Source organism: Tamandua tetradactyla, chromosome 1, assembly GCF_023851605.1.
Source record: "Tamandua tetradactyla isolate mTamTet1 chromosome 1, mTamTet1.pri, whole genome shotgun sequence".
In the NCBI taxonomy this organism is placed as follows: domain Eukaryota; kingdom Metazoa; phylum Chordata; class Mammalia; order Pilosa; family Myrmecophagidae; genus Tamandua; species Tamandua tetradactyla.
Window position 1 is genome coordinate 107,673,548 of NC_135327.1, and position 26,213 is coordinate 107,699,760.

The 26,213-nt window shown below is 36.3% G+C and overlaps 1 protein-coding gene across 8 annotated transcripts in view; it reads right to left on the reverse strand.

Annotated features, from left to right (window-relative positions):
* Window positions 1-5,687: 5,687 nt before the first annotated feature.
* The window catches only part of LRRC72 (leucine rich repeat containing 72), a 48,268-nt gene continuing 27,742 nt past the window's right edge, over window positions 5,688-26,213 (reverse strand). For 3 of the 8 annotated variants that reach the window (XM_077122388.1, XM_077122391.1, XM_077122394.1), the window contains 7 exons: window positions 24,672-24,819; window positions 22,005-22,086; window positions 20,769-20,879; window positions 14,107-14,196; window positions 13,033-13,185; window positions 6,835-6,862; window positions 5,688-5,920 (listed from right to left, as the gene is read on the reverse strand). In XM_077122388.1, the coding sequence (XP_076978503.1) occupies window positions 5,755-5,920; window positions 6,835-6,862; window positions 13,033-13,185; window positions 14,107-14,196; window positions 20,769-20,879; window positions 22,005-22,086; window positions 24,672-24,797 (756 nt within the window). In that variant the 5' untranslated portion in view covers window positions 24,798-24,819 and the 3' untranslated portion in view covers window positions 5,688-5,754. Of the gene's footprint in view, window positions 5,921-6,834; window positions 6,863-12,643; window positions 12,764-13,016; window positions 13,186-14,106; window positions 14,197-20,768; window positions 20,880-22,004; window positions 22,087-24,671; window positions 24,820-26,213 lie in introns of those variants that run through there. The other 5 variants (XM_077122383.1, XM_077122384.1, XM_077122417.1 and 2 more) reach the window with 4 other exon arrangements.

Here is a 26,213-nt window from a genome sequence, read left to right on the forward strand (position 1 = left end):
CTATGACTCCAATTATATAACATGGTTGAAATGGCAAACGTTTAGAAACGGGAAAGACAAAAATATAATAATCTGAAAGACAAAATGAACTTTAAGTAGGAGAGCAAACTAGGAAAAAGTATTTTTAGCTGGTGTTTTCATAAAGAAGGATTAATTTCTCCTATAGACAGATGGACAAAAATTACAAATGGTTCACTAAAAAAAGAAAAACAAAATGGCTCCTAAAGCTTGTGGAAATGCTCGGCCTCATTCAAAATGAGAAATAAGAATGGCATCTACACTGAGCTACCATTTGCCACTAACCAGGTCGGTAAAATCCAAATGTTTGATAATGCTTTATGGTTCAGGTGTTGAAAAACATGCCTATATATTCTTAGTGGAGGGTCTAAAATTTTACAAGTTCTATGGAATAAAATTTGGCAATATCTGCCAAATTAAAAATGTACCCACCTTTCAACAGTTTTTTACTTCTCAGAATTTAGACTACATATAAATTTTCATATATGTGAATTATGTAGGTACAAGATTACTGCAGCATTGTTGGTTAGAACAGCCATTTGAGGAATTGCGAGCAGTTTGGAATGAAGAGTGCATTCCCTGGGTGATGGGTGGAAAATGAGGTTGTTAGGGCTCAGGAGGGATTTAGAGATGTTAGGCTTCCTCAGTAGAAGATGGGGCGGCTCTGAACCGTTCTTGGCAGGGAAGTAACTAGATCAGAACCTCCTTACAGAAGAATATTTAGGTGTGGGGCAATGGATTGGAGAGAAGAGAACTTGGCAGGAGTAAAAAAAAAAAGATTTTTTTTTTACAAATTGAAAGTGAGCTTAGCTTTGGATGTTTTGCTTTTGAGCAAATATAGTTGAAGATGCTCAGCAGGCAGCTGGTCCTTTGGTCTGGGCTCTGGTGATGAGGTATAGATTTTTCATTCTTCAGCACGGAGGTGGAGGGTAAAGCCTTAGTGCATAGAATGAACAAGGGATATGAGAAGGGCAACCAGAAAAGAGGCAAAGGCAGATGTCTAAGGGAATACCATCCTTTCTTTGGTGGATGAAATATAGTCAGCAAAGAAGCCGGAGTGGAAAGATGAAAAAAGTAAGAAAACATATCAAGAAAGCCAAAGAGCATTTTTCAATTGATAAGAGTCAAATGGGAAAGACTGGAAGCAGAGTGATCACCTAGAATGTTGTTAAAACCTTTCTCTTGGTTTCACTTCATAGTTGCATATTTTGCCCTCCACCCCACCATATCCTCCTGTTATGCTAGGACTGTTCACATTTATTTAATAATCTCTTTAGCACAATTCTTGGTACATAGTAAGTTCATTTACTATTTAAAAGAGAAACTTGAACATAGTTTTGCATTATTCATAATGAGAAGGTTAGTGTTTTAATTAAAATTTTATTTTATAGGTGAAGGGAATTGGTCTTGTAAATATTGAATGACTTAAGATCACTCAGCTAGCAAAACTCAGATTGGTTCTGATGCTAAAAATTTCCCATTGTTTCTTGCTGGTTTATTTATGAGCTCAGAAAAATTCTGCCTGTTAGAAGATCCTTGCCATCATATGTGCTGTTTTCAGGGAATTTGCTTCCTCCCAGCTCTTGCTGAGAAGGAAGGAGCAAATGCCAGACCCTAGAGAGATCCATCAGTTGCCCATTATGGGTTTGACCTGAAAACATCCTCTAGACCAATCTGAAAATGTTCATTTGTGGGAATTTGAACTAAAAGAAAAGCTGCTGAGCTTTGGTGGGAAATTAGAGTTATGGTGTCTGTACTGGAGAAAGTATTAGATGGGTTAGAGGATGTCTGACTCTAACTCATATACCTTTGTGTGAATTCGTGAAATGTGCCAGGTCATATATTGTTAAGAGTAATAACTGTCAACCAGAAAATCTTGTGTAGAGGATACCTCCACAGCAAGACTTGGAAATTCTGAAACCAGGTATATGCTTGCCTGAACTGTTATGACAAATACCACAATGGATGAGATCAAGGTATCACCAGGTCATTCTGCGTTGTTTGGAGATAGCTTGCCAGCATTTGTGTCTTGCATGGTGATTGTATCCCTATGTCCTCCTTTGGTTTCTGCTGTCTTCTGGCTCCTACCAACTTACTGCATCTGAATTTCTTCTGCTTATAAAGATTCCATTCTTATGCATAAGGTCCACAGAGGATCTTCAAAGATCCTATTCACAAATGAGTTCACACCTTAATAATATCTTCAACATTTCTATTTACAAATGGGTTCAGTCTCACAGGACACGGGCATAGGACTTGAACTTGCCTTTTGTGGGAGACATGATTCAATTGGCAACATCATCCTTTTACTACAACCTAATAACAATCAGTACTGTTTATGCAACTTAGAGGACCAGCTTAAATCTGACCCCAAATGTACTATTTCAAATAGATTGTGGTTATGTCCATACAACATTATTGCTTGCTGAGTCTGAAAGTGCTCAGCTTATGAGGAGGAGCTTTAGTCAAACGGTTACTTGATGTTCAGTGACCAAGGTCTCACTTAGTCCTAGGATACAGCAGCATGCCTAGAACTTCCACTTGAACAGTGACTAGTTCTCTGTTGTAGAGTATGATCTTGTTCAAGAACCCGTGAGGACTGTATTGTGTCTCTCAGAGCTTACCAGAAACTCCACAAAGCATCCTTATATACCCATGATTCTTTAAGCACTATAGATTATGCTGGCTTATTGTATTAGTTATCTATTGCTGTGTAACAAATTATCCCAAAACTTAGCAGCTTAAAACAACAATAAACATTATCTTATACCATTTCTGTAGGCCAGAAATACACAAGCAGCTTAACTAGGTAGATTCCGGCTTCGGCTTTCTAAGGAGGGTACGGTGACGCTTTCAGCTAGGACTGCAGTCATCCAAAGGTTTAACTGGATCTGGAGGATTTGCTTGCAAGATTACTCACTCAAATAGTTGTTGGGAGAAGGCTTTAATTCTTCACTGGCTTTTGGAAGGAGGCCTCATTTCCTTACCTTGTAGCCTTGTCCAGAGGATTGCTTGAGTGTCCTCATGATATGGCAGCTGATTTCCCTTTAGAATAAATGATCCAGGAGAAAAAGCAAGAGAATGTTTTGATTCCTTTTATGACCTAATCTTGAAAGCCACACACCCTCAATTCTGCCATACTCTATTTGTTAGATGTGTGTCCAGTCCACAATCATGAGGAAAGGAATTAGATTCCACCTGTTGGAAGGAGGAGTATCAAAGCATTTGTGGACACATTTTAATACCACCATAATTATATAACCAAAGCCTCAGGGCCACTTATGATCCAGCCTACAATTTCTTTAGAGTCCTTTCTTGCCCTACCCTCCACTCAAAACTGGTATCTTTTAGAGTCATTCAAGAAATGGGTAGGATTAGCATTCTCAAATATGAAATGTACTATCTCCAAAATGCAAAGATGCCTAGCAAATGAAGTGATTTTTTCACATCATTTAAAAGTGCAAGATGACAAAACTTGTCTTTTACCTTGGGGGGAAATATCCCAGCATACTCCAAAGCACAGGACCTCTAACATTACCGGTGTGGCAACCCCCCCAAATCTTTGTGGGTTTTTCTCCTACCTGCTTACATACATTCATGGTAGCATAGCATTCAGAGTACCTAACGCTTCCTACTCTCCAGACCTGATTAACACGATGTCATGTACCAGTGATATAGTTGTGTGGAATGTATACGCAATCAAGGTTCTTTTGGACTACACTGCTACTGAGAGCAGGACAGTTAACCTAGCCCTGTGACAAGATGATGATTGTCTTGATCGGGATTGAAATGAATGGATTTTCCAGATCAACAGTTCAGTACCAAGAACTAGAGAGTGGGTTGAACTTTTAGAGCAAATATGTCATATCCAGCACAGGAATTCAATTGGAGTTACTACTTAACTAATTTTCCATTGTTTTTTTCCAAGGACCAGAGCAGTATATTTATTGGGGGTATAATGAGAACACAATGCCGGTATCTTTTAAGTCTTCAGAAAGCACAAATCTCTGCCATCCCACCTGGGATACAATATTACTTATGACTTGCAGTTTCAGAAAGCCACAGGTTAGTAAAGGAAACCAAAATTAGGGTTTTTCCTGCTGCCATCTATATCCATTCCTATTATGCATTTATTCAGGAACTAAAAAGTACCCATTGGACCAACTGTGAGACCTCTTAGGTCAGGATTCCCTTCATCACTTGGCTACCATGCACCCCACTCTGACCATGGGACATGATATTTTGGGTCCACTTACATTACTTTAAGGCCATTTATCCTACACTTAAAATAAAAACTGATTATTTACCATTTCCCAATGTGCAGTTATTTGAGTAAGTGGGGTTCCCATTAGAGAAAGGATTAGGAGGAAACACTACTGTATATTCTCACTTTGATTTTTGGAGACGGCCTCTCAAGAGGATTTTGTGTCTTTAGTCAGTAGGCTTTGAGTCTAAGAAATGTCTCAGATCTGGAAGCTGGGGGATGAATCTTGATTTTTCCATAGCCATAAATGCAGATCTCCAGAGGACACTTGAGTGTCCTCATGACAAGGCAGCTGGCATCACCCAGAATAAGTGGTCCAGGAAAGAAAGCAAGAGAATGTTTCCATTCCTTCCCTGAGTTAATCTTGGAATCCACATGTCATCACTTCTGCCTTGTATCAGCCTTGATAGCAGCCACTTAGCCACATGAATGCTTAAATCTCTGCTTTTTCTTCCCCCCAGCAGCAACCCTCTGCCAGGGACCACAGCTGAATTTTCAGACTCTAGCTATGTACAGAATGATAATTGGCTACAGGTGAAAGGAGGCTGTGGCTTCTCAGTGTCAACTTACTACTCCCTCCAGGGCTTTCATCTCTTGCCTATTTTGATTTCAGCCCTACTTCCACATCATGTCTATGTTTCCTAAGCACCATCAGAAAAGGGGAAATGTCACTCTGCCTTTCATAAGCTTTGACCTAGCTTGTTAGCCTCCTATCCAGCTTCAGAATTAAGCAGTGTCTTCTGGGAAAAAAATGGCCATGTGTTTGAGTTACCATAAATGTCCAATTTGGTGGATTTTGCAGATACCAGGCAAATGTTAAAAGCTTTTCTGGTTTCTCTTTCTCCTAGCAGCAAGCTGTGGCTGGGCTAAGCCCAGATCAGCAACCCACACCAAGAATTGGCAAATGCCTTCAGAAGCAAGAATAAAAAACCAGTAGCCTGGAAAAAGAAATTGTGGTACATTTATACAATAGAATACTATACAGCAATGAGAACGACTGAATTATTGCTACTAACAACAATCAATGTTGAGTGAAAGAAGCTGGGCACACAAGAATTCATTGTCTATGATGCCATATCTTTCAAAACCAGACAATTTATGGTCTAGGAATCAGGACAGTGATTACTTTTGAAGGGTGGTTAGTGACTGGAGAAGAAATGAAAGGGCATCTAGAGTACTGGTAATGTTCTACTTCTGGACCTGGGATGCTAGTTACATGAGTTTGTCCACATTACCAGGATGATTACTTACGATTTTGTATAGGTATGATTTGTGTACATTTCTGCACACATGTTTTATGTCAACAAAAATTTATATTAGAAAATCATAAATCATATTAATTATTTTTCATTACTGGTGTTTCTGTTGACATATAAATGTTTCAAATAATATCATAACAAATATATAATATGCTAAATCACAGGGAAGTTTAATATACAGTTGAAAAACACAGGTTCCTAGGAAACCAGAGTTTATCTCAGTGTAACCGTGAGCATTTGAGCAGGTTCTGTGGCTTTCTCTTCAAGGTATTTCTCCTCTCGTGTTGGAACTGTGTCCCAGTTCATAGAAGTGATTGCCATCACTGATCTTTTCATGGATCTTACAAAAACAGCATCTTCTGGATCAGCAAACACAGTTCTGTAAGAATAGCAATTATGTCAGAGAAAAATCAAGTAGCCCAAATGAATTTTTTATTTAAATGACTAAATGCCATATATTTTTATATTATTTGTAGTATAGTATCACTAACATGGGCTCTACTGACAAACGTCTTTTAGGCTATATAATTCTACTTTTGTTGTTTATATTGCTTAGTTTTTAAAGTAGAGTTATTTGAACATATCTGGGGATTAGCTATTTGATTAGGCCTCACACATTCTTCCATTCGCATTTTGAAACCAGTGTTAAATGATAGCATTAAAATGTTTGCAGTATAAAAAATATATGGATATCATATATTTTAACATAAATAAACATGCATTTTATTACAAAGGTGTTATTTCCCTCGATCACATTTTATAAATATGCATGGGGACAATATTTTTCAACACTAATCCAAAGAAAAAATTCCTAAGTGCAAAATAAAAAAGAATAATGATTTTAAAATTCATCAATATTCATAATTTTGAAATGTCTAAGTTTCATAATATAAATTATGAAAAGTATTTGCTTTTGAAAATGTCAGTTCCTGTAAAATAAAATGTTAATCTATGTAACACTTGCTCTCACTGAACATAATTAGAGGAAAAGTAAAAAAGGAAAGTAAGCCCCTTGTTTGGAATATTTAATAATTCTCATCAATTTTTATTTTTTTATGAATCATATTACCCTTTAATTTACTTTGGGTTCTAATAATATTAAAAACATAAATATATCAAATTATGAAAAGTAGCTTAAACTCATTTACTTTGGAAAGACAGCCATTTTCCCCATCTTTTGATAAGCTAGTAATTTTTTAATTCATTCAAATCTATTATGGGAAAAGGATAAAAGGGGATCAGCACAATTATGAAATAATCTGATCATAAAATTAAAGATTAAAAATCACTTACTTGTCTACATTATTTCCAAATGCAAAATCTAAAGGAAAATACATTTCTAAATTAGTATTTTTCAAACATTTACTTAAAAGAAAGAAAAGTATATAGTATCATTCTTTCTATTTCCAAGCAATCATTTAGATAAATACATGAATTTATCAAAGCATGCCTTGATACCTAACCCCAAACTGAATTTTTCTCTTAGATATAATTGTTTTTGCCTTAGATATTGGAGCAAATTCTTTAACAATACAAATCTCAAGTTCTGAGACAGAATGCTTAATCAGATTAGTTGTCAATGGAATCCAAATGGGAATTTTTATAATCAAGATGTTGAAGCCCGTGTACATAGACTGATCCTGTTTCCAAGTAGGCACATGCATCTATAAATGGACTCACAGACCAAATGAGTAGACGTATTTTGGTCTATTTAACCCATAAAATTCTTGGCACTACCTTCAAAGAAATGGAATAAACAAATCCTAGATCACAAAACCTGTATCTTCCTCAGCTTCAGAGCTCAAAGTCTAGTCCTCAAAGCCTCACTTTCTTATGGAATCTTTCGGAGACTGTCATGCTTTGTTTATTCCTCTCAAGCAGGCCTACTGCCTTAGAGATGGAATTTGCAGCACCTGTTGGGCCACCAAAGCCCACATGTGAGCTCTCGCCAGTCCCCAAGCAGCAGCGCGTGCAGACCTGGGCAGAGAGCATTCGTCTCTGCCTTAGGATGCAGCTCCTGGCATGGTGCCGTCCTCGAGGGGCTGACCCAAGTCTTCCATGCTCTCTCCGATCACCCCAGACTATGTTTCTTGCCTACATTTTTGATTGCAAAAGCACATATTTTGCTTATAACAATAATGATGAAAATGGAATGTAAATGGTGAAATCTCCCTTTCATTCCAATTCCTCTCATAAATACTGCTATTAAGAGTTTTGCATGTAGTCTCCTGGCTTTCTCTAGGTATACATGCACAGGTGTGATCAGACATACACATATACACAGAAATTCGTATGTTGACAAAATTGTAATTTTTCATTATTCTTCATTACATTACTTGTAATGTGTTTTTCAATATTCAGAATGTACTATGGAATAGTTCTATAATGGGATATTTGTATTGAATGAAGGTGCCATAATTTATTTAACATTCCCCTATGGATGACCATTTAGATTGTTCCCACATTTTTTGCTTTTATAAAAAAGTTGCAATGGACAACCTTATATACATAATTTTGCCCATATGTGCAAGTATTTCTGTAGGAAAGATGCTTCATATTGAATTGCTGCATCAAATGGTTTGTGCATTTTATATGTTGAAAGACACTACCTTGTGGTCTTCAAGAAAGGTTAACTAGTTTAAACTCTCACCAATAATCTATAAATTGTGCTCTTTTCACCCTTCACCTTCACCAACCTTTGTCTACCTGTTGGATGAAAATGCTATCTCATTTTAATTTGCGCTTATACTGAGGCTGGTTATTGGATACTTAGATCTCTTTCCTTCTATAAATGTCTTGTCCATATTTTTGTCACTTTAGGGGGGGATTTTTCAAATGAACTTTTAGGAGCTCTTTAGATATTAACACTTGCCTATTGTACATTTTATGAATATTTCCTCCAATCTTTTTGTTTGTTCATTTTTTTCCTATACTATATAATGGTTTTCATTTTTATGTAGTGAAATTTGTCAGTTTTTTTCTTTTTATGGCTTCTGGATTTTGTGTCAGATTTTGATTGGTCTTCTTCACCTCAGGAATATAAAAGTATTTTCTTCCAGTACTTTTCAAATTTAATTTACATTTAAGAGACTGATAGAATATTCAACTGAGTAAGCACTTGATATGTGTTAGATCAGGTGTCGCAATGTTTTACTTTATCTCAATTAAGCATCACAACAGTCAAGGAAGATAAATCAGAAGGCTGAAGCCAATCCAAAATAAAACTTCTAATTATCAGCAGAGCTGGTATTCTAACCCAGAGAAATCTGATCCAAAAGCCTGAGTTCTGACCTCCGCACTGGTTGTTCCTTTAAATTGAATGGGCATCAGAATCACCTAAAAGTTTTTAGTGGGTCCCACTGATTCTGGGTCCCACCCTTGAGTTTCTGATTCAGTAGATCCAATTTGAGGCAAGAATTTGCATCTGTAACAAGTTCCTAAGTGATGCTGGAACTGCTGGATTGGAGAACACACTTTGAGAATCACTGCTCTACACTTACTCTTCTGGTTCTAGAACATGTGCTATAGATTTAATTCCATTCTTTGGGAATGAAAAGGCATAGAGGAACAAGTTCAGTGACACCATGAGGAAGCAGTCACAAACTGAGACATTCTGGCCAAATTCCTTCAAAAAGTCATGGGAAAATATTTGGGGTATCTGTTAGAAATTACAGGAAACTGAAGAGCTTTAACAATCAAATGCAATTCATGAACCTTGCCTGGATCCTGACTTGGGGTGGGGGGAACCCAGCAGAAACAGCCATAGAATCTATCTTGGGAAAACTGGGAAAATTTTATGATTATAGATTACATACTATCAATGAATTATTCTTTTTCTTAGGTGTGATAATGGCTTATGTAGTTTGTAGGAGAATGTGCTTATTGCTGAAGTGTTATGATGTCTGTTACTGAAACATTTAAATGGTCCTGCAATATATTGAAATTTCCAGCTGACACTGTGCTTAGAGATGTCCAATGAGATGTCAGCCTCTGCGGAGGCCCATCCTTTCTGCGTAAGAGGCAAAGCCTCGCATGTGGAGGAGGGCAGGCAGGACAGAATAGCAGCAACTGTTGAATATACATGGGCATATAACAGGCATAGATTGTATCTTCTTTCAAATTTTTCAACACTGAAAAATGTTCACAATAAAAAGTTAAGGGGAAAGTCTCTGTTTCTCCCCATTTTTTTTTTCCTTTTTCCTCTTAGTCATTCTTTTTTTTCTAGTTTTTTTTATTAATTAAAAAAATTTTTTTAAATACCAAAAAACACTAAACAGAATGCAAACATTCTTAACAGATGATCATTCCATTCTACATATATAATTCAGTAATTCACAATATCATTACATAGTTGCATATTCATCATCATCATCATTTCTTGGAACATTTGCATCTATTCAGGAAAAGAAATAAAAAGACAACAGAAAAAAATTCATACATACCATACCCTTTACCCCTCCCTTTCATTGATCACTAGCATTTCAATCTAAATTTATTTTAACATTTGTTCCCCCTATTATTTATTTTTATTCCATATGTTTTACTCATCTGTTGATAAGGTAGATAAAAGGAGCATCAGAAACAAGGTTTTCACAATCACACAGTCACATTGTGAAAGCTATATCATTATACAATCATCTTCAAGAAACATGGCTACTGAAACACAGCTCTACATTTTCAGGCAATTCCCTCCAGCCTCTCCATTACATCTCTACTAACAAGGTGATTATCTATTTAATGCATAAGAATAACCTCCAGGATAACTTCTCGACTCTGTTTGGAATCTCTCAGCCTTTGACACTTTATTTTGTCTCATTTCACTCTTTCCTCTTTTGGTCGAGAAGGTTTTCTCAATCCCTTGATGCTGAATCTCAGCTCATTCCAGGGTTTTTCTCAATCCCTTGGTGCCAAGTTCCAGCTTATTCTAGGATTTCAATCCCATGTTGCCAGGAAGATCCACACCCCTGGGAATCATGTCCCACTTAGACAGGGGAAGGGTGGTGAGTTTGTGTGTTGTGTTGGCTGGAGAGAGAGGCCACATCTGAACAACAAAAGAGGTTCTCTTGGGGGTGACTCTTAGGCTTAATTTTAAGTGGACTTGACCTATCCTTTGTGGGGTCAAGTTTCATATGAACAAACCCCAAGATTGGGGGCTCAGCCTATTGTTTTGGTTGTCCCCCTGCTTGTGAGAATATCAAGAATTCAACTTGGGGAAGTTGAATTTTCCCCCTTTCTCACCATTCCCTGAAGGGGACTCTGCAAATACTTTTTATTCACTGCTCAAATCACTCTGGGATTTATTGGGGCATCCCTCTGGACAAATCAACAAAATCTCATGTCCTATTCAAGGTTTCATGTACTTATGGTGTTCAATTAAGCTGTCTACCTAAGTTATATTAGGAACTGCACTAGTCAAAATATAAATTTTGTACCAAATAAACATTTTTTGCTTTAGTCTCACACATAAGGTAAAATTTTTAAATATTAATTACCATCTATTTACAGCACCCTGCAGTAATGACATTCCTTTTTTCTTCCTCATGCAAAAATATTTTTAAAATTTGTGCATTTAGTCACTATCATTATACACTCTAGGCATTCCTAGATTATACCATCTCAGTCTTCATCGTCTTTCTTTCTGATTTCATTTGTCACCCAGCTCTCCTCCCTCTATCATTCTCACATTCAGCTTCATTCAGTGATTTCACATAATTAATTCTCTTACTCATTCTTGATAATAATTTAGTTGGTTATAGAATTCTCAGCTGACCATTCTTTTCCCTCAGCGTTTCAAAAGTCACTGTGTTCTGATGTCCATATTTGCAGTTAAGGAATCTGTTGTAACTGTAGGTTGTCATCTCTTACTCTTTTGTAGGTAATGTGCACTCTCTGATGGCTTTATGATCTTCTTTTTGCCTTTGATGCTGAATTTTTTTGACATATATTTCCTTGAATTCATCATGTCTGATGAATCTAAGGATTCATATAATTTATCAATTAAAAATATTCCCAGTCAGTATCACTTCAAGCATCACCTTTGCCTCAGTGTTTCTATATTTTTCCTTCAGGAATTGTTACTAAGCTTATCTTGGACTTTCTCTTTCTAATGTCACCTTCTCTCAACATTTAATTAATATCTTCTTTTCCATGTTGCATTCTGGGTAATTTCCTCAAAATTACATTCTAATTTAAAAAATCCCCCTTAATTTCTAGAAAAATTGCTTTATTTTTCAAGTGTATGCTGTCTCTTTGGCAAAATGCCATAAGGAAAAATGTACCAGTTTGAATCTGTGGTGGACTCCAGAAAAGGCATGTCCTTTAATCCTCATTCAGTATTGCTGGGTGGGAGCATTTTGATTGTTTCCATGGAGATGTGACCTTGGAGTAAGTGGTAACTTTTGATTTGCTGATTTCCATGGAGGTGTGTCTCCAGCCATTGAAGGTGGAGTTGCTTTTGGAATCCTTTAAAAGAGGAAACATTTTGGAGAGAGTCCCTTTTGAAGATAGAGCCATGAGAAAGCCAGCAGATGCTGCCATGTTCACTGTGTGCCCTTCCAACTGAGAGAGAAACTTTGAACTTTATTGGCCTTCTTGTACCAAGGTATCTTTCCCTGGATGCCTTAGACTGGACATTTCTTAATTCTAAAAACAATTGGACTTATTTTAATTGGGACACTTTCTCAGCCTTAGAGATGTAAACTTAGAATTTATTAAATTCCCCTTTTAAAAGCCATTCCATTTTGGTATATTGCATTCTGGCAGCTAACAAACTAGAACAAAAAAGCTTTTCTCTTTTTGCATTTTTAATCACTCCCCTTCTTCCATCCCAGAATGGCTACATGATGCTGGTGACACACAGTCACTGTGCAACCATAAAACTCACTAAAAATGGCAGAACAAAAAAATAGGGGTATTCCTCAACACTGTGACATGATAGGACCTGCAGGCTAAACCACACCCTACCTTTTTTTCACTTTGTTATACAAACAAAATAAATCCCTACTTGTTTAACTATAGTTCCATTTATTTTACATATAAGAAATACCCTGATGAAATATCATTGAAGATATGCAAGTTATACTTGCATATAATGTTTATGTGTGAGTACAAACAAAATATTAGCAATGATATCTTGGTGGAGGAATGGGAGAGGATCTTTATTTCTTCTTTATCATTTTAAAAATATTTTCCAAAACTTCTACTCTTGATAGGTGAAATTGTCCTGTTAAGTGGTGATAATAACAATTATAGGTTACAAACTGTGCATACTGGAGTAAGGCCCTCAGTGTATTATCTCATTGTTATCTTGTTACCTTAGTTTAATATACCAGAGTGAAGATGAAAATTACATATTCACTTTAATTAGGCTAATAAAATTTAAAAATGGGAAATTATTCCACTACTAGGTAGTTAGCTATTTATAAATTGTAGTTATTATTATCAGTCTACTCAGAAGGTTGAGGAATTTTAATTACATTCTTTTCAAAATACCTGAAGGTACTCTCTGGGCTGGTTTTTGCTTAAATGGTGATCTAGGATCCCAAGAGGCATCTACTTTCCCTCTGAATGCTATTGATTGGAGAAGATGAGCCTTTTCATGGTTAAAAATGGTAATCATTGATCTTCTTTCTTTTTCTGTAACCCCTGATAAATGCAAAAATAGCATTACTTCATGGCACCATGTGTAAATTTGCAAAAAATATTGTGATTAAAAAATATTGAATACTCTCAGAAATATATTTATGTGAGCTTGGTTATATGAGAACATCCTCTTAAAACTAATTTATAAAGAGCTATCAGTTATTTCCTCAATCTGACAAATGCTCAATATGTGCCCCTCAAATCTCAGTGCACAGAACCATCCTGCAGTCTGATACAGCCTCGACACAAGAACAGTAGCTATGGCATGTCCCTTCATTTACTCGGGGCTATATATCAAGAGATAAGGTCTTCATATATCTTCATGGAAAGAAGTTACTCAACCATAAATTATTGATAATGTTCAAACCTGTAGAGATAGATAGAAGACAGGTAGATAAGTAGGTAAAAAAGGCACTTGGAATAAAACAGATCTCTAAAAATGTCCCTAAAAATGTAAAATGTAATGCTCTGAGACCGATTTTCTTTTGTGGATTGTATAAGTCAGACATGGTAGTTTATATAATGTCTACAGATGTATTCATGAAGAAGTTACCATTGATTATACCAATTTAATATGTATGTACAGAATTTCAAAAAATGTGAATTTTATAACTTCAGTCAGTCTTAGGAGATTTAGTATGATTCCTTCCTTTTAGAAATAAGGAACTAAAGTGCCATGAGGTAAATGATTTGGCATCCAATTTGTTAATTTCAAACCTGGGGCCTTTCCTCACTCTTAGTTTGATGGCCTTTCCAATAACGTAGTTGAGACAAGAATCCCTAAATAGGGTGAATTTCAGATGGCAAAAATTTCAAAATAGATAATTTTAAATTTTTCATTTACAAAGAAAATTAGTTTCAAAGGTATTCTACATTTTTAAATTATAAGACTGGTTTTCAACTATCTTTCTGAAAGATCCTTACGATTTCTATCAAGTATCTCCACTCCTGGAAGGTGGTAGATTATATATAAACGGTAGAAGTTGTATTGGGTCAAAGGGTTTTGGTAGAGACCTGCAAAGGAAGAATTCAAAGTAAGATGTCAGATTAGAAATTAATTTCATTTATCACTTAAGAAAATATAGGGAATTGCAGGATTTTAATGTAAAACATAAGGATACGTAAAGTTCTGCTTCATAGCAAACGCAGAGCCTCACTAAACCGTTACTTTTTCAGAGCAGCCCTTATTTTTCCTATCTGTTAAATTCAGTCAACAAATATTTATTGTGTGCTTACTGTCTGCTAAGCATTGGGTTGAGTGTTGAGACAGATCATTGACCCATACCTGAGGAAAATATTAACATGTCCCTAAGTAAATTAGTAGAAGAGAAACTAGCTGTATGGTGTCTTTTTTTTTCTTTTTAAAATGTTTTTATTGTAAACAACAAACATTCTTGACACACAAACATTCTTGACATGGTTACAGTCAATGGCTCACAATATCATTACATAGTTGTATATTCGTCACCGTGATCATGTTTTGAAAATTTGCATCTCTCCAGCAAAAGAAAGAAAAAAAAGAAAAAACTCATACATGCCATATTCCTTACCCTTCCCTCTCATTGACCACTAGTATTTCAGTCTACTCAGCTTATTTTAACCGTTGTTCCTTCTATTATTTGTTTATTTCTTACCCATATTTTTCACTCATCTGTCCATACCGTAGATAAAAGGAGCCTCAGACACAAGGTTTTCAAACAATCAAAAGCTATATCATTACACAGTCATCTTCAGGAAAACAAGGCTACCAGAACACAGCTCTACAGTTGTGTGGGAGTCTTGACTCTTTTTTCAAGCATTTGTTTGTCTTGTTCTTTTCCCCATATCTCACAGTTCACAGGGGTGCCCTGTGGGGCAGTGATGCGATATACTTTGCTCTGACATAAATTTTATCCTCACTGTCCACACCAATGCACATAATTCAGACTATGTAAATACAGAAACAGCTTAAATCTCCACAGGGCAGATGTGTGCCCTGGCGTTTGTCTACATCTGACGAGACTCAGGTGGTTTTGAGGTGCCTGTGCACAGAAGCTAAGATAAGTAATGAATCATACACTCCTGTACAGTGACTGGAGGTGAGATGGCATTTCTGAAATCACATGCCTTAGGAAACAGCATGTTGGTACATTAAAAAAAAAATTTCAAATGGAAGTCATGAGCTTTTTTGTTTTTCAGGAAAAAGATATTTTCCCTATTAGGTAGTGTTAAATAGGGTGACTTAAATAGGGTGTGAAATAAAACTTTTATGATTCCCAGTTAGGAAATTTGGATTTGGATTCTGCCTACATGCAATCTCTGGAAAATATATCTGCTGAGAACCACAAGATGGCAGTAGCAGAAAGAGCTCCAACTATTGCACAAATATATCACCCAACATGAGGTTCATTTAATGTGCATGTGCAGTTTAGAATACTGCTGGGGCATTTGACTATTCACAAAATACAAAGAAGTTTGATAAAGGCATGAAAATATTAAGCATTGGAAACCCAGAAAACAGTTGCTTGATGTTTATAACGAACAGCCTGCGACCTAAAGACTGGGAAGCTGGGGCCAGGCTAAAAGACAACCAACTATTGAGATGAAAACGGAAAAACTTGATCATGTGGATGTTTTCTCTATAGGTCATAAAATGTCCTGATGTTTGTCATATAAACATAATTTTCTGGTTAAAAAAATAATTATATATAGCTGTTCCCCATGGAAAACATGACCTTTAGAGGGTCTTAAAACAGACAATGGAAGACACCTGGTGCAGTGAGGCCCGGCCTTCAAGGGAACGTAGGGCCAGAAACAACAAAGAGATTTAAAAGAGAAAATACGTATGTATTTGGGGAAGGAGAGGAAAAGGGAAATGGAATTCTTTAAGTGACAAAAATGGCTTGAATTTTAATTTGTAAAAGAGAAGAAATTTAAGTGGTAAATAATTACAGCTCTAGGACTACAGGATAGAGACCAGAACAGATGTGTATTAAATCAGTTAGAAAGACTATCTTTTACAAATCCGTAGGGATCACACATTCCAGTTTGCGTTAGAGAGCAGAGCAAAGGGTATCCTTCAAGGATATAAAAGCAAAACGCAGTTGTTTTTTATTGAGGGTTTAGGAGGAAGAAGAAGTCACAGATGCTTTAATGCAGAGGTCTGCTCTGTGGTTAGTATCTTGAGGAATCACATTTGACACCCCATAACCCTGTACATTTGTTAATGGCAAATCTATCCACATCTTTCAATGATGTTTACTCTTCATCTTCTTTTTTCATATCCTCTTTTTCCTCTGAAAACCTTACTATTTTATTTATTGACTTTCTATCCTCACTCTTAGTCAAGTAACTTTGTGTGTAAATTTAAAAACTCTTAACTTCAGTTAAATGAAACACAAAACTTGTATTCACTTCTCTTAAATTACTCATTAGGAATGCCTCAATACTTAAAAGTCCATGTGCTTGTGGCAAGTCACCATTCATCATAGCATAAAGTGAAATATGAGTGACAGAAGGTCAGAGAAGTAGGCTGTTTGCCCACCCTCTGCCTGATTAATTTTTAAAAAATAAATGGAATTAAATAATTTGAAAGGCATTTCATCTTTTTTTTTCTTCTTCTTCACTTTTTTCCTAGCTCTTAAATTTTGGGAGGGAGCAGTCACATCTTTAACTGTCTTTTCTCTTCTATACTATTAAACATTTATCATTTCAGATTTATGAGTTTTGGATTGATGCTACTAAAATTAACATAAATTAAGTTTCTAAGATATGAAATCGGTTTCCTGTGTCTGAAAGTTCTAAAAGTCTTCTATGATGTATGGGCACATTCCTTTAGAAACTATGAAAGTGAAATTGCTTACACTTTCACTTTCAATAGTTAATACTATTTAATCCACCTTCCCTCTAGGCTAATAAGAGACTACACCTCAGTGGCGCCAGCACTGTCTTGCTTATCTTATTTGGAATTCTGAGTCTATGCAATTTACATTTACCCAATAATATATCAAAATAGCTACCTTACTACATACACTTGAGTTACACGAGTTACATGTGTGAAGCTACTTATTATTGAAATAGACAAGAAGAAAAAGTATTCCATTCAAGTTAATTTTTTTAACTTTTAAATCAGAATTTAAAGTTGTTTACATGAACCCAACAGTTTTTAAGGCAGCATTTGCAGAATGTTGATGTAATTAATAAGGTGCCAATGCACCCATTTTAACAGATGGGGGAAATAATATAAGGAAGTTAAAAGCAGTTATAATCTGTGCCTCTGCAGAAGAACTTGTGGAAGTTCAACTGTTGATCAAACCACAAGATTTTAAGATTTCTGGGTCAAAGTTACTTAATAAGGTCAGCATCTTCATGATCACCACCTTATTTTAACCAAAATCTGTGGGTAACCATGCACCATATGCTTTTGTCAAATAAGGAAATTATCCTCAAATTTTAAAAGGCAAATATCCTCAAATTTTAAAAGGCAAAAATAGACTAAAGCTGAAACGAAGAAGGTGGAAGGATCAGAACATTCTCTTCGTTAGGACAAATAACAGTGATAAGACACTGTTGGGTCTTTCTGTCCCAAAGGTGGCCTTACCTTGAGAGACATTTCATGTAAAGAGGCTCAAATGAAGAGCCCCGAGAGGACATGGTCCCCTTCTCCCCTCCCAGCATCTTCAGCTCCCTGCTGTGCTGGCCGTTAGCAGTGGACTGAGACCCAAAGGTGACTCATAGGACAGGTTTAAGAGCAGCACCTGTGGACATGGGGCGAGCGCTCCTGAAAAGAACGCTTCGGGTCTCCAATGGCCAATCCTGGAAGCTCTGCTAGAAAGCAGGTCCTAACAATGATGGAATGGAGGCGGTCTGGGCATATTTTCCAGCAGTGAAGTTTAATGAAACACAGAGAAGTTTAAGAGAAATGAGGAGGCTGCAGGTTTAGGAACAGAAAAATGGACTACGTTTATTTGTGGTTGCGTTTGTTGGCACTGTATTGGTAGTGGTATTTTTTTCCTTAGCGTGGAAAAGGGGCAGAGAAACTGAAGGTTTGTCAAAGTCATTGGCCCGTTAAGTGGTTCTTTGACACAGGGCGATTCTGATTTAGAAGGAGGCAGGAGGAGGGAGGGAAGGGGTAAATGGAGCTGAGGAGGAAGGGTGTGGAAAGGTAGACCGCCCGGAGAGAAGAGGCGGGGCACTCTTGACTCAGTCTGAAAGTCAGGAATTCCAGTTACCAGGACCTCACACTCGGCAACTGTTCAGGCCTCCCTGAAGCATCCAGCCCTGTGTCTCCTGGGCAATTGCTTGGCAGCTCTCCTCATAGATGCCATGGAGGCATTTACGGATTAGAGGTTTACCCTCTAGGCTGTTTTCTCACCCTCTGAAGAACTTGTGTTTGAAGTGGAATAATAGTGCCTTAGGTTTTTATATGGTTTTACAATGTGAAAAGACAAGAAGTCTAACATTTGAAATACATGTATTTCTCCTTTTAGTTAATGAGCTGAATCTAATCTGTGATTGCAAATGAGGCTCATAAAAACCAAATTGAGTAGATTACTGCACAAATAAAATTAGTATCTAGTAAATACAAATATTTTTTTTCCCTTATACCTATCACCAAAATGGAGCATGGGTTCAATATGTGAATTTTTGCTGCAAAGAATTTTCAGAAAATTCCTTTTGTAGTTGGACATAACATTTTCTCCATTTCAAAAAAATGATCCTACTATAAGATTCTCAGTTGGAACAGTCATATAACCTGAATTAGCTCACTATGATTTTAAGGAAAGGGCACTTACGCTTTCTGACAGGTAAAATGTGGACATTATGCTACCAGCTGCCACTGGCTGAGGAGGCTTTGAAAGAATTAGAAAAGGCATCTCCAGAGAGCCCATGTCAGGGCTGGCACAACCCTGTGCTTGGGGACCTGGTGAAGAGGGGGCGTGGGCTGGATTTCAGGTTCGCTTCACTCCAGAGCCAAGCACCCTTGTTCAGGGCACAATTCTGTTCACTACTGTTTACTGCTATCCAGATGATGTTGCATAAGGTAAATTTGCTTAAATCATTGAGTTCTTACATTTAGCAAATTGTCCAAGTAGTTGCTAAGCAAGCCACTCCAGCTCTCTAAGAAATATTTAGGCGAAGGACAAAACTGTAAGTTCCATAAAGGTCCCAATACAACCTCGTTCACCTTTGTATCCCCATTATCTAGCAGAGTGTCATGTGGTAAGTGTGTAGGCAATATTATTGAATGAATGACAAACATTGAATGAATAAAGGACAACTAAATGAAACATGAGTTTAAATTTCAACATTCCTTAGGAATTTGGTTAAATTTCTGAGCCTTGCATTTCCACCATTACAAAGGGAATAATTCTAGTCATCTCAAAGGATTGCCGCGGAGATTTAAGTGAGACCATGGAGGAAAAACATTTTCCTCCAAAGGAAAGGCATTCAAAGATGTTTTTAAAATGATCATTATTTAAAATGTCAGTTATATATTCTTGTAAGCTGTAGGAAATTCTTAACAGTCAGCAGCCTCCTGTCTCCAAAATCAGTACAGAAATGTCATGACCTTGGTATGATTTTAATATTTGCATTCAAAGAATCTACCCAGAACACATCAATTTTTTCAACCCACTAGACATAACTGATAACACTGGAAATAGATGAAAAACTTGTGGTCATTATATATTGATCTGATAAGCCCTTCCATGATCAACAAGAGTTTACATGTACACAAAACAATGTCTCAGATGAACACTAAAAAACATGTCATGACATTAATATAAAAATGTCTCCAAACTCAAAAGTTGGAAAAAGTCTTTTACCTTAGTATGCCTAGAACACTTTTCTTGTATTATGGTCGGGTACATGCTTATTGCCCCTACTACAAGTAGGGACTGTGTAGTATTTATTTTTCCAACTCTCAGTACTGAAGCCACTCTCTTGCTGGGTATGAGTCAATATACATGAATGAAGTTTACTGGTCCTTCCATTGAAGGCTTAAAAAGTACTTTCTCATATCAGTTTCATTGAGCTATAATTCACATAACACACACTTCATGCATTTAAAATTGCAAACCAATTTTAGTATATTCACAGAGTTGTGCAACCATTATCACAGTCAATTTTAGAATATCTTCATCACTCCAAAAAGGCACACTGTCCTCTTTATCTATCAACACTCAGCCCCCTTATCCTCCCCAGCTGTAAGCAAACACTAATCTATTTTTAAATGGGACTTATAGCTCTCTCTCAGGGTTGCTGTCTTTATAGATTTGCCTATACTGGATATTTCACATAAATGGAATAATGTAATGTGTGTTTAAAAATAGATTTTGAGGTAAAATGAAAAGTACAGATTTCACATATAAATCACCTTTCTTTACTTACATTTGAAAGACCATATCACTTTGCAAAAATCTTTTTTAATCCATTCTTTCAAAATCATGTCTTAAAAATGAGATATGAGATTTAGTCTCATTTTCAGTAAAATCTAAGTATTTTAGATATAATTATTGCTCTTCCAATTTTAAACTTGAAAAATGGAAAAATTCTTTACATTAGCATTATTTTAACTATGGCCATATATAAGTATAAATTGATACTTAGTTTCTTCAGATTTAGCATTCCCTTTAATTCCTTCATTGTCGCATCAATGTTTGTTAACTCATTGTGGTGTAGCATGAGGATATGCAATGAAGGCAAATAGTGAAGGCCTAAAAAAAAAACAAACATTTTTACAAGATTTTAAACATTTTAAATATTAATTAGATGATTAAGCAAAGAATACATTATAGGTGATGCAAGGAGAAATGAGTCTTAACATTGTGCATTATTAGTATTATTATTCTAGATATCACAGATAGGTTAGAAGTTAAGTGGTGTGTTCCAAAGCTCTGAAGAGATGCAATCAAATTTCTTTTTTTTTTTTTTTTAATATTTTTATTGTAAACCTTAACAAGCAAACATACGAATGTCTAGCATTCTATATATGGTATACAATTAATAGCTCACAGTATCATCACATCACATAGTTGTGTATTCATCACCATGGTTCTTTTTTTGAACATTTGCATCTCTCCAGCAAAAGAAATAAAAAGAAAAAATAAGAAGAACTCATACGTCCCATACCCCTTATCTCTCCTCTAATTGACCACTAGTACTTCAATCTACTCAATTTATTTTATCCTTTGTTCCCCCTATTGTTTATTTTTTATCCATATTTTTTACTAATCTGTCCATACCGTAGATGAAAGGAGCATCAGACACAAGGTTTTTGCAATCACATAGTCATATTGTAAAAGCTATATCATTATACAATCATCTTCAAGAATCAAGGCTACTGGAACACAGCTCAACGGTTTCAGGTACTTCCCTCTAGCCACTCCACTACACCATAAACTAAAAAGGAGATATCTACATAACGCGTAATAATAAACTCTAGGATAAGCTCTTGAATATTGTGCATTATTATTAAGAACGCAATAAGGCATAAGAATTCCAATAATCAGTTGCAATGTGGGAATATAGAGTCCATTTCTTTCCACTATTATTGTTTTAAAATTCTTTTTTTCTGCAAAAATGATTTTGTTTGGTTGGCTGCTTTGGGTGAGGTTATTTTCTTTCTTCTTTTTTTGCAAATGTTACTTAGATTTATAACGCCAATCTAACAGCCCTTTTCTCAAAATGAAATGTAAATAAAAACATTACCTCATAATAGATCCCATCACATACATTTAACAGAAATGTTTACTCACATTTTTGCCCAGCATTAGCCATACCATAGCTGAAGGCTATCACATGAGAATTTTTTCAATCAACAGAGAAAATTTAAGATATACCTTCTATATCAAATATTCCATTGTTGTTTAGATATAGTTCTGTCAGACAGTAGTTTCTAGTTAGAAATTTTATCCCATGGAGCTGAAAATGAAAGAGAAAAAGGTATTTTCTACACTAATTTTTAATCTATTTTGTAAATTTTTATTTTTTTGGTAAGACCACAGACATTGAACTTTGCTGCCATAATTTATTATTTTAGCTCTAGCTGTGCTTGGACAGTGTGATGAAAAGGATGTTTTAAACTAGCTTAAAACAAACTTCCCTTACCACATCTAGGCCAAAGCTTCTGTATTCCAGACTAGGCCTTTGGCTCTAACAATATTTTTTCCCAGTTCTGCACCACATAGTCTCATTGGATCGAGCTCCACATACAAATATCCATTGTCACCAAAAATATTATGAATTGCCCATTATGTGCCAAGGCTCTCTCCTCAGATAATGCCAAGGCCATTTCCAATCTGCTTATGAGTAATGATTTTCTTCCCTCCATATCGTCTCTTCCTGATGTGTTTCTGATCATTCTTAAGCACAAGCCCCAGGCCAGCAAAGCACACAATACCATGCGTGAATGTACCGCGAGACAGTCGGTTTACGTCGCTCCAGAGTTGGTTGAAAACATCCTTTGATCTTCTTGCATCCCATTGCTGTCTTCTTGCTCTGTTTTGTCCTAGTTTTTGTTTCTCTGCTCTCACCTGCTCCAGCTCTTTTGAGTCAGTGCTCCCGAATGATGGTCTAATTCTGCACCATATTTCTTTCTGCTCGTCTATAAACCATCCCCTCTTCTCTGGCACACTGCCCTTCTGATAAATTCTTTAGCTAACCTGAGGATTCTGGAATCTGAATGGAGTCAGAAACTCTGCCAGGTTAGACTCAGTGCTAACAACTCAAAACAGGCACCATGCACAACTAGAAGATAAGGCCCAGCACCATCCTCTTACCTGACATGACCTTCAAATGTTCATTTTTTTTTTTTAACAAGACCTTTCCTTATAACCCTCATGCTCATGAAGTTCCATTTTCTTGACCACCCCAACATTTAGTTTGACTTGTACAACTGATGATGTGATCACAGAGTTTTGTGTCTTTCTAAAGGAAAGAAACTGTAATTCTTCAGTGTCTTGTCCTTCCCACTTTTCCATTCTCCTCATAATATGGGGAGCCACACTTTTTTTAATGTTAATTTTGTAAATTCAGTGCATATGAATAACTGAAAGTAATCTGTAAAATTCGTCAAATAAACCATATAGTATTGAATATATGATATGGGGCATTCAACTCTAAACAGTATGTCTTTATGCCCACAAAAGTTTGAGAACCATTGAGCCAGATTAAAAAAAAGAAGTAAAGGTAAATGTTATAAATATTAAATTCCTAACCCAGCTGGAAAATGCATAAGGAATTTAAAAAGTTTTCCATTACCCTGCAATGATAACCTTAATATATTTTAATATTAACCCTATAACCTTAATATAAGTTAACATGTTTGAATTGAAAGGATGAGACTTGGCACAGTCATAGAGGAGGGACAGGTAGGATCTAAGAACAGCAGGTAAATGAAATACAAAAATGATACCTTGACAATCTAGCAGAAAGAAAATCCTTAAGAAAGAGCTCTTGATCAAGTATTCGGAGCTTTATATGTGCAGAAATAAATGCTCTCGATTGTAAATTAGTTTTGTATTTTTATTAAAGCTCATCAAAGGAATAAATCATAACCATGATTTATTTATTTACCAGTTAATAGAACTATTCAGTCATTTGTGAATAGACTTCAATAAACAGATGTCTACCCCTCCACCTTAAGGAGCATTTATTGGAAATTTTATTCATGCCGCTCTCACATCTCAGAAAAGCCATTTTAGATTGGTATCCAAAGTTCGAAAACTGGTCTCTTTAATTGTTTACAATGCTTCCCCTTCATTTTGCAACATTCACAAGTTATGAAGCTATAAGAGGCACCTGTGCTGTTTATCTCATTGTTTCAGACCCATTACCACTAAGTTATGTCAGCACTCATGCAGGAGGACCACCAATAGTTTCCCCATGGCTTTTGTTAAGTCATGAAGGGAGCCATACTTCCCACAGGCAGGAGAAAGCATTCAAGGCAGGAAGGTATGGGTGCCAGTTGGCTTCCTATCCTTTCCCACTTTCCCTACTGGCCTGCCATCAACTCACTGTCTTTCACTCTCTCCCTCATCACTCCCTACTCTACAATAGCCATGCCTGACATCAGCATAGGAAAAGAACATCAGTGGAAACCATGACTTTTTCTTCTCCTTTCCAGTTGCCTGCCTGACCACACATTGACTGAACATTGCTAATTAGTTGAGGTTTTAATTTGTTTTGCATTACTCATTAGAATTCTAATAAACCTGACAGCTTCATTTTAATGGTAAAATTAGTTTTCTCAAGAGCACAAACAATCCTTGGGACATGATATTTGGTATTTTAAGACTACACTATTTATGGGGGAGGGGTGGGTGTCTAGGGGAATAGAATGGCAAGAGACAAAACCAGATCCTGAGGGCCTTGGGGAGCTATTGAAAGATTTTTTGCAGAGGAATGTTATTGCCCAAATTTAATTTAAAAAAATATATAGCAGGGTTGAAAATAGATTAGAGAGGATAGTAAGTGTAATGATAGCATATAAATAAGGAGGTAATTACCCTAATTTTGGAGAATTTGATGGTGGCCCAAAGTTGAGTGATGGCAGTGGAAGAAGAGCCAAGTAGAGGGAATTGAGAAATGGTTCTAAGGGAGGATTCATAGGACTTAATAGACAACTGCAACATATCAGGTTGTCAAAGTCAAGATCTAGGAACAGGAAGACACGATGATTTTCCTGATACTCAAACCCTTATTAAAGTAAAATTTTATTATGATTATCAATTTTTAAAAATATACATCATCAATTGTAAGGATTGCCCTAGGGTTCCTATTTAATGGGACATTTGAAAATCATTTTGCTCAAGTCTTGGCACATAGCAAGTGCTTAATAAATGGTAGCTATTATTATTTATTACCTTTTTATTCTTTTCATAATGCTAGGAGCTCTTACATTTAAGGTAAAGCACTTATAGGTACAAGGGGGAAAATATACACCAGCATAAATATAAAATTGAGTCATTCTTTAGAGCTGGGCTTTTTCATATTTGCATTACTGACATTTTTGGACCAGATAATCCTTTGTTGTGGTGGGCTGTCCTGCGAATTGTAGAAGCACCCCTGGCCTCAAAATACTAGATATAGTAGCAAACCTTACTCCTAGTCATGACAATTAGTATGTCTCTAGACATTGCAAAATGCCCCTTCAGGAACAGAATCTCCTCCAGTTGAGAACCACTCATTTAGAGGCAAGGAAGAAAAGGAGAGTCACCTTTATTAAGTGCTTATTAGGAGCCAGATATTGAGCAAGATGCTAACACAGACATTATTTAATATGGGCCTTGCAACAACCCCTGTTGTTTTGTTTTATCCCGTTTGCCTAGATGGAAACCGAGGGTCAGAGAAGTCAGGTAACTTTCTCAAGGCCCAGGGATCATGAATAGCAAAGCAAGGATCCAATCCCAGTCTGTCTGACTCCTAAATTAAATATTGACATTTGTATGTCACAATGGGGCTTGTCCTCCAAATTTTGGGAAACCTTTATATACAGTAAACCATCCAGAAGACATTATTTTGAAGTAGATCAGACGACTAGGTTGAGAAAAGGAAAATATTCCACAATTTTTTTTGTATTTCTGCAATAATCCAAAAACATGCCTAAATTGCATGTAAAAATATTTGAAATGGGAAAAAAGTAGTAATTAGATATAATGATCTCTGTATACTTTCAAATAATACAAATCTAGCCTCACTCTATGCCAGGCAAATAAGTTGATAAATTGATAAAGTGGAGTACTATTATTACCTTATTTTAAGGTGAGGAAAGTGTAGTATAGAAAAGTTAAATAATTTGCCCTGGATTACATAGTATTTGGTGGAACTGAGATTTGACAATGACTTCAGAGCCCTGCTGGAAACCTCTACACTTTACCGACATGGGAGGCAGGAGCCTGAGCTTTCGAGCCCAGCTCATTCCCAGAATCAGCTTGAGCCACTGGCTTGAGTTGCTCTTTTCAGGTGATGTGATTGAGACTTCTCAGGTGAGCTTGGCTCCCCTCAACAGCAGGCTCTAACCTGGCTGCCCTACCTCAGGCTGACTTTGG